The sequence below is a fragment of the Limulus polyphemus genome, unplaced genomic scaffold (genome assembly GCF_000517525.1).
Source record: "Limulus polyphemus unplaced genomic scaffold, Limulus_polyphemus-2.1.2 Scaffold1652, whole genome shotgun sequence".
NCBI classification, from domain to species: Eukaryota; Metazoa; Arthropoda; class Merostomata; order Xiphosura; family Limulidae; genus Limulus; species Limulus polyphemus.
Genome location: NW_013667262.1, coordinates 87,419 through 97,030, shown reverse-complemented (window position 1 = coordinate 97,030; position 9,612 = coordinate 87,419). Strand labels below are relative to the sequence as shown.

At 38.2% G+C, this 9,612-nt stretch overlaps 1 protein-coding gene across 1 annotated transcript in view; it reads left to right on the top strand.

The window, feature by feature from the left end:
• Window positions 1-9,141, top strand: part of LOC106464433 (zinc finger protein 423-like) — a 25,949-nt gene extending 16,808 nt beyond the window's left edge. The window contains exons 3-5 of the mRNA XM_022392148.1: window positions 807-1,166; window positions 5,115-5,219; window positions 5,935-9,141. Coding sequence (XP_022247856.1) covers window positions 807-1,166; window positions 5,115-5,219; window positions 5,935-9,141 — 3,672 coding nt within the window. The remainder of the gene's footprint in view (window positions 1-806; window positions 1,167-5,114; window positions 5,220-5,934) is intronic.
• The last annotated feature ends 471 nt before the right edge of the window (window positions 9,142-9,612 follow it).

Sequence of the window (9,612 nt, the reverse complement as noted above, 5' to 3'; positions counted from 1 at the left end):
CGTACTACTACTACGTTACGTACTACTAATAAGAATAAATAATATTATTATATTATATATATATATATATATATATATATATATATATAAAAGATGTTAGTATTTCTGAATGTCAATTATTCTGAAAGCTTCCGAAGGAAACGTAAGCACAAAAGATATTTCAAATTCCTGACTTGTCCATCAATATTAATATGTTTTCCGCTTTCACCACATTTCATATATGTATGTAAGTGTGTGGTGGTGCATCAATCTTGTGTACTTTGGCGGAAGAAAGTAACGAGTAATATGACATTGTAATTTTGATTAGCTGTAATCAAGGTAGACATAGGGTAATAAAGTATACAAAGATTAACCAAATCACCCGATGTTAACTACTGACATCTGCTTGTACTCAAGATTAACCAAATCACCCGATGTTAACTACTGACATTTGCTTGTACTCAAGATTAACCAAACCACCCGATGTTAACTACTGACATTTGCTTGTACTCAAGATTAATCAAACCACCCGATGTTAAATACTGACATCTGCTTGTACTCAAGATTAATCAAACCACCCGATGTTAACTACTGACATTTGCTTGTACTCAAGATTAATCAAACCACCCGATGTTAACTACTGACATCTGCTTTTATATTGATTTAAGAAAATTCAATATTTATCATAGTTTTTAAAAACTTAAAACGATATTAGTTTACAAACGACACTAAAATGAGCGAAGTTTGAGTAGGAAATAAAAACCTTGACCTTTTAATTATAATGTTGTTCTGAATAACCAGCGAGACTTGTTTTTTTTTATATTCAGATTCACAGTGACCAAATGCCGTTCAAATGTGATTATTGCCAGCGACTTTTTAAACATAAACGTAGTCGTGATCGGCACATCAAGCTCCATACAGGGGACAAAAAATACCGCTGTCCGCATTGTGAGTCCGCATTTTCCAGGAGTGACCATTTAAAGATTCACATGAAGACACATGACCATGCCAAGCCATTTCAGTGTACGGTCTGCAATAGGGGTTACAATACTGCGGCTGCGCTGACTTCACATATGCAAAACCACAAAAAGGTGTCCACTAACACTTCCTCTGTATCTCGTGTCCAGTCACAGTCATTTCGATGTCTCCAGTGTTCCACGTGCTTCGCTTCCGCCAAGGATCTCCAGGTAAGAAAGGCGCCTTTATTTTCTCTTTACAGGATAGGTGCTAAAGAACTTTGTAAAAAAAAACAACAAGTTATAGGAGCGTAATTTCCACTTTGATCATTGAAAATATCTTTATAATAATTCAATATTTTTTTTTTTCGAGTCGAACCTCTATCAGCAAACAATTTTGTTATCCGGAGGGCACGTTTTTCATTCGTGTAATCAACACTAAGGCGATATCTGATTAGGTTAAATGTTGTTTTTATTAGTTTGTTTATTCCCACTGGTTAGCGTGCCGGACTGGATCCCTTGTTCGCGCCCCGTTACAGCCAAAAAACGTATACAAAATCGTTCTCCGGACTTTGAAGCCGTTGTTTCGTTATAAGAGTGACAATCCAATCCCATTATTCGGTTAGAGTAGCCCATGAGTTAACTAGCCCTTTCTTCATTCGCCCTCGAGTAGCTGTGCACGAAATTCAACAACAACAATCGTTACGCCCCCCCCACCCAGTAGCTGTGCACAAAATTCAACAACAACAATCGTTACGTCCCTCCCCCACCCAGTAGCTGTGCACGAAATTCAACAACAACAATCGTTACGTCCCTCTCCCACCCAGTAGTTGTGCACGAAATTCAACAATAACAATCGTTACGTCCCCCACCCCACCCAGGAAACGATAAACATAATTCTTTCTTTATTCATTCAGCATATGTATATTAATTTTTTATTCACTTCACAATTTCACCTTACTTTGCACCCCTCCCCCTGGAAACATTTCTACGAAGGCCCATGATTGTCGGATATACAAAGTATAGTGTATGTGGTTACAACGCTTCATTATCATATATAATATTCTGTTTATCCGATGATAAACAACGTTTAAGTTTTACGTTAGGGGCGCTTTCTCTAGTCATCAAAACAACAACAAAATGTTTTCCGACAAAATTGTAGCAATCATTTAATGAAAACTACAAACAAGGAAGACAAAGCACTACACGTAAAAATAAAACAAAAACTTTACGAGTCACACGCAGGATAAAAATTCTGCAATAAATTACAAGAGTTGACAACCATTGTAAAGTTACGTGATTATTGGGTAAACATCTTTTTACCAAAAGTTTGTAACGCGCTCTCGGGTATCAACACAATTTGGCCCGGCATGGCCAGGTGGTTAGGGTGCTCGACTCGCAATCTGAGGGTTGCGGGTTCGAATCCCCGTCCCACCAAACATGTTCGCCCTTTCAGTCGTGGGGCGTTATAATGTGACGGTCAATCCCATTATTCGTTGTTAAAAGAGTAGCCCAAGAGTTGGCGGTGGATGGTGATGACTAGCTGCTTTCCCTCTAGTCGTACACTGCTAAATTAGGGACGGCTAGCGCAGATAGCCCTCGTGTAGCTTTGCGCGAAATTCAAAAAACAAACAATAAAAACAATTTTGAGAAAATAAAATATCACTGACTAGAAAATTTGACAAATTTTGTCTGTCGCCGAACGTTCTGACTTAAGCCTTTTTCCGAGGTTACTTTACCAATATCATTCCAGCGTCATCATAAGTAAAGATTGTCGTCCATGTGGAATTTCTGCATGGGGATTAATTATACAAGTCATCTTTGCTTTTACACTGTGAAAAAATAGCAATTTTCAGTATTTCTTATTCTTCAACATCTATATTTACTTGCTTAGCTTTTGAAAAATGACAGCCATTTAGATTTTCGTCGAGCAATAAACAAAAACATTTTACGCAAATTTAAATAAGATAAGTCTCTCGAAAAGAGCGCTTAGGAGAAACTGATATCTATTAACTTTGTGTAAGTTACATTGGAAAGTAGAAACATTCTGCCCATGAAATAGCTTATTTCTACAGTGACACACACGAACATACTCAAAAAAAAAACGAGGGTTAGCGTTTCGAGAAATCACTGGATTGCAACTTCACTGTTGTTGACTTTTATACTGAACTTTACGGAATATTTTTGTTATCAGCTTTTTGTGTTTGTCTTAGTTCAAGTTAAGTTATTTTACTGATCGTTTCTACTATTGGCGGCTTTTTTCATCGCGATAAGAGAAGAAAGAGACCATAAAATAACAGCTGCCAAACGAGTCTTAGGTGAGGCGCTGATCTGTGATAGACGAGTACGGCTAGCCACAAGACAAGGATAAGCGGTTTTATTTTGATACGCTCTATCAACTCCAAGTACGAATTTCTTACCTAAATCGTTATTACAGATTTATCTGTCGATTCGGCTGTTTCAGATTATTAGTTCCTTGTCTGGCTTGTAATTTACTCAAGAATGTGTAGTATTTAACTTGCTAATTTATTCAGTTGAACATTTCAACGTACAATTTGTTAATGATAAATCGCTTGTTACAGAGTCAGAACGTTTAGGTGAATTCTAATTAGTAAACCTGGTCAAGGGCAAAATTTCAAAGGAATAAAATGGCGCTCGGTTATTTTGACGTTGATAGAGAAAAAACTCGCATACATGCTTCATTTAGATCAACGATTTTCAAACTTTTTCGTTCGCGGACCACTTCGGCGGGGAAAAAGACCCCGCGGACCACCTTATCGGTCCTACCCCACCCGCTTTCGCCTGCCACCGTAAATAAGAAAAATTCAAAATAAAACCTCATCAGAGTTAATGATAAGAATGGTGATGCTTTTGATGTGACTTGAATTTTGGACCAGTCTGCGGACCACACTTTGAGAACTCCTGATTTAGATTACCAGTTTATTACCAGTTTATTTGAATTATCAATGGGAACAGATAGAACTGTGGCGAGCACACGTTCTCGGAAGGCTTTCTTTGTTTGTAATTAAGCACAAGGCTACACAATGGGCTATATGTGCTCTGCTCACCACGGGTATCAAAACCCGGTTTCTAGCGTTGTAAGTCCGCAGACATACCGCTGTGCCACTGTGGGGCAGGAAAAGATAGAACTGTGGCCAGCACATGTTTGTTTGTAATTAAGCACAAGGCTACACAATGGGCTATCCTCGCTCTGCCCACCAAGGGTATCGAAACCCGGTTTCTCGGAAGGCCGTTTGCGCAAAATGTTCAACCTAAGCTTATTCACAAATGGATTATTAATGTATATTTACAAGAAATCGTGGGTCCATTGTACACTAGAACCAAATTGAAGATAATAGTAGAAATTATTCCGTGACGTGTTTCTTTCTTGTAGTGTTATACACAGATGTGGTAAGATCGATATATCTTAAGACACTCGTTCACCCCCCCCCCCCCCCACATAATGTGACATATATATACCCAAGAGTTACAAGTGAAAAACAAAAAAAAGACATGTCGAATGTCAACAAATAATGCACAACACAATCTTGCATCTGCAATGAGAATTATATTCTTATGCTTAAATGGGGGACTTATGCCACCTTTTTGTTTTAGAATTATATTCTTATGCTTAAATGGTAGACTTATGTCACCTCTATTTTTAGAATTATATTCTTATGCTTAAATGGCGGGCTTATGTCACCTCTTTTTTAGAATTATATTCTTATGCTTAAATGGTAGACTTATATCACCTCTTTTTTATAATTATATTATTATGCTTAAATGGCGGACCTATGCCACCTTTTTGTTTTATAATTATATTCTTATGCTTAAATGGCGGACTTATGCCACCTCGTTTTTTCACACTTTCCCGTTCCTTCGTTAAAATGTACCATCTTGATTATGCGACTTGAAGTTGTCGCGCGGCTTTGAATACCACAGAACTAAATAATTCCGTTTTTTCCATATTTTCCTCTTCGTACATGATGTGCCAACTTATTTTATCAAAGTTTCCTCTCTTATGATGCCGAAATCTAACCCAATTTCATACTTTTTTTACCATTCGCATTGATAAGTTTATCAAGAAATGAACCTGATTGAAATTAAAATTCACCACTAGTCGTTTGTGTCTGTTTTTGTAATGACAATAACAACTTGTCTTTTCTTTATTGCCACCAGAATCACATCGAGACCCATTGCGATCATAACATATCATCGAATGACACCAGGCGTCCTGTGCACCAAGAACTTTTTCCCACTTTGCAGGGTTTGGGTGATCACAAGGTAAGTCTTATCATTATGAGCTTATCACTAAGAGAGAAAGTAATTTCTTCTGAAACATTAAATATTCAGTTTACTGAGTTATACAGCTGTAATAAACTTTATAACGAAACAGCACTTAAAAATCTTTTATTTAGTTCCAAGCTCAAAAATAAAATGTTGCATTTTCATGTTTGGTTTTATGGTTAACTTATGATGTTTTTAAAAGTTTTGTAAACCTGGTACATAAAAAAAAAACAAACAACAACCCACAAACAAAAGCGTCACATAATAACAAATCGGGATCAGACAATGTGTTCAATTATTTATCAACAAAATTATCCATGTTTAAGTCAATGTACTAAATAGGCAATCTTAAAAGTATTTATTATATTAATTTTCAATGAGGCAAGAAAACACTTGAAACAACCTTCCAAAAACAAGATATGAACAGAGAAATGCTTCGTGTGATTTTTTTTTTGTTAACCAAATTTTCACGATCATTATTGAAAGATAAGTTATATTCTATAGTATTTTTTCATGACATTCATTGTGAAATAACCTATTCAACAGAAATTAACTTTAATTTTAACTGTACATCACGAAAGATTTCGGGAATTTATAAAGTTGTGCTGTTTAGTTCGTTCTTGTGTTTTATTCTAAAACGTAATCAGAGCATCTGTGTTATTTTAGAAAAATGACCTTTATTGACCCGATATTGTCGAAATGTTTATTGTAGATTAATGCTGATGTTGGGGTGGAGGACATTAGTGGAAGCGTTGAAGTAAAGAAAAATTACAACAAAGTCCTCTGTGGCTTCTGCACGAAAGATGGTTTTTCCACATTAGAGGCTCTACAGCTGCACGTGCAAGCAGAGCACATACCAACAAAAATTGGGCAACTTCTGTTGAATTCCTCGACGCTTTTCAGCCTGTCGTCCTTTGCGATATCTTTGCAGCAACAGAGTACAGTATGTAATAACAACGGCAGCTTTTCCTGTGAATATTGTAACACGAAATTCAGCAACATTCACAGTCTCCAAAAACACACACTCTCAGTTCACACTTTTACTGATAAAGTACAAGAAAACCTTTCTTGCTCGGAATGCAGTTCTCTTTCAGAACATTTGAAAACTGCCCACGATGAAAGAAACGGCAACCAACCTGCAAGCAATCGGGGAACGTCTACTAACGCCAGCAGTGAAAGGCTTGATAATTTTTCTATGAATGAGAAGTTGGATTCTCTTAAAGACTCGAAAATCAACGGAACCGTTCCACTTTTTTCTGCGACTGGTCCCTTTCTGTGTAGTCAGTGCAGTGCTGTATTTCCGGACTTCGAATCATTTCGTACTCACCTGAAAATTCACCTGGACGCGGTGGTTAAAAGATATTCCTGCAGCGAATGCGATGCTGAGTTTCACAGCGAAGAACATCTCGATATACATTACGTAACCCATTTTCTGGCAACCATTACCGAATACGGCTGCCGATGTTGTTTTAAAGTTTTTACTCAACCGGATGAATTGCAAAAACACCTGATGAACACCCACGCGCATCAGCTTTATAGGTGTTCTCTCTGTAAGGACCTATTCGACTCCAAGGTTAACATTCAGGTTCACTTTGCCATGAAACATAGCAATGAATGTTGCCTGTTTCAGTGTACGTCTTGTAAAGTGGCTTTTCGCTCAGAAGTGGAGTTCCAACTGCACGTGAAAGTCACGCATCTGTTAAAAATTCACCCTTTCCGCTGCTTGCTTTGTGATCAATGTTTCCCCACCGAATTTCAACTTCGTTATCACATGAACGCTCACCAAAAGCAGTTTGCCTGTGCGTTATGTGATGAAGCTTTTCACGTTGAATTTCTCTTAGACAAACATGTTCAGACTTGTCACTACGAAGCCGTTAACGACTCTTTCGTGGGCACTGTGTCTAACCAGTCGTCCATCTCTGCTGATGGTGTTCAAAATCTCAGCCTTAAACCATCTAATGGTGGGGAACCACTGGTGCCCTCTGTCCACCGTAGAAAAGACTTAAGATGCGAAATTTGCGACTGTGCTTTTTCCACAGAAATTCACCTGAGCGTCCATCATCGACAAATTCATAACTTTCGAATCTCCAGTTCTAGAAATGCAGGACCAACAGCGTTAAATTTGTTTTGTGCATATTGTAACGAATCTTGCAAATCTCGGGCAGAACTGGAAAACCACACAAAGGCACATACGATGAAGCCCTCCAAGAACAAATGTAATATTTGTGATGAGGTTTGCCCCACTGCCGTAACCCTAGCAGAACACAAACTGAATCACTGCAAAGTGCTGACTGCAAGCACATGTATTTGTTGCAGAAAAACTCTACAGAATGAAGAAGAGTATTATGGTCATTCCCAGCTGCATAACACCAATGGATTCCCTGTTCCGTGTGTTATATGTAGACAGAGTCTAATGTCAGATATGGAAATTCAAGTTCATGCCAGGTTTCACCTTAAAAATTGTGATCCTGTTCATCCTTGTTGCGTCTGCGCGAAACAGTTTGAAGTCACCAATCTCGTCATCACAGGAATACAAGACAAAAGGCACATCTACATGTGTAAAGTTTGTTTTCATGCTAGAAGTGAGGACATGCGTTGTCCAGAATGCAAGGTGAAGTTCGATACCTTAATAGCTCTAGACAGACATAAGTTAATCCATAAGAAGACATACCAGTGTATTAAGTGTCAAATGTCATTCGAAAGTGAGACAGAAATCCAAGCTCACGTGACGTCACACATGATCCAAGAAGGGACCAGCCATGAATGTAAATTGTGTAATACAGTGTTTGAATCCCCAGCTAAGCTTCAATGTCATCTGATTGAACATACATTTGAGGGTTGCAGCTGTTACATGTGTTACATGTGTAGTGCAGTGTTTACAGCCCCGCACTTGATACAGCAACACATGTTAGAACATGGACTCGGTTCTCGACCTTATGACTGTGCTCGTTGTCACCAGAAGTTTTTTTTCCGTGCTGAGTTAGAAAACCACTCCTACATACACGAGAGCAACACTGCTGATGAGAAGCAACCAAACCATCTAGACTGTAGCAAAGCATTCAACAAGACAGTTGATCTTAATAATCACTACAAAATCTACCAGGACAAGAATGACACTTTAAAATGTTCGATGTGTCCAAAACTGTTTCACAATTCCGCTGACATGCAACAACACTATTTTCGATGTCATGACGATAAGGAACTTAGAGATGGCAAAAAATCCTTTCCCTGCACGGAGTGCGGAAAGGTATTTCCATGCCTCAGTAATCTCCAAGGTCACACAAGGATCCACGCCCAGGGAACAAAGTACACTTGCCCAGAATGTAAAAAGGAGTTTGCCCTTTCTCGGAATCTCAATATCCACATGCGCTCTCATAGCGGGGAGAAACCCTACGAATGCCCCATTTGTAAAAAACGCTTTGCTCGCAAGGAAAATCGAAAGGCCCACCTACGATCTCACACTGGTCTCAAACCTTTCATGTGTCCCCACTGTGGGAAAGATTTCTCTCGCAAATGTCATGTCAAGGAGCACATGCGCATTCATATTACTTCCACCAATTTTCCGTGTGAGCTTTGCAGTGAAACGTTTTGTTCGCTCAAGCAGATGAAGCGCCATCTTGTGAATGACCACCACAAACAGTACGATCATGTATGTCATGTGTGTGGAGATGTTTTCAGCCAATCAAAAAGCCTTGAAGACCACGTGCAAAAGGATCACGACGTAACGAATTCAAATACTGAGAATGATGTATCTGAAGACTTGACCGAGTTTTCGCCTATTCGAAGTTCTACTTCAGAAGACATAACAGATATTGAAGGAAACGAGACAAGTAACCTAGTAGAAATATGTGATCCCAAAAAATCTCCACCTATAACAGCACAGGACAATGTCGCTCTTCCACCAGAGGTCGCGGCGTAGTCGAAAGATGTGAAATTTTAAATTGGGTGCTATTTGTTTCGACCTGCCATAAAAGTGGCCTTTAGTAAATAAACAAAAACTTGAATACTGACCATTGTTTTTAGTTAAGTTTAAAAACTAAAATCTAAACGATTGTAAATACTTACAGAGGTATATTTATTTACATAATATTATTTTTTTGTGCAGTTCTGTTTGTATTGAACATCTATATTTTCGCACACCCTGGTGAAGAAACCGGGAGCGATTCGTTATTTATTGGTTATTCAACCCTTCAAGAAACTAAACTATTCAAACGACTTATAAGTGGTATATTGTATTCACCAGTTGGGTTATTTTTTTCAAAGCAGTTGAAAAGGGGGGGGGGGAGAGTTTATTTTAGTGTGGATTTTGTTGCTTAGAAGCCAGAAACTTACGTAGTTGATGAACTATATCCTTTACTGGTTCTGGTAAATTGAAAATAAACAACTATCA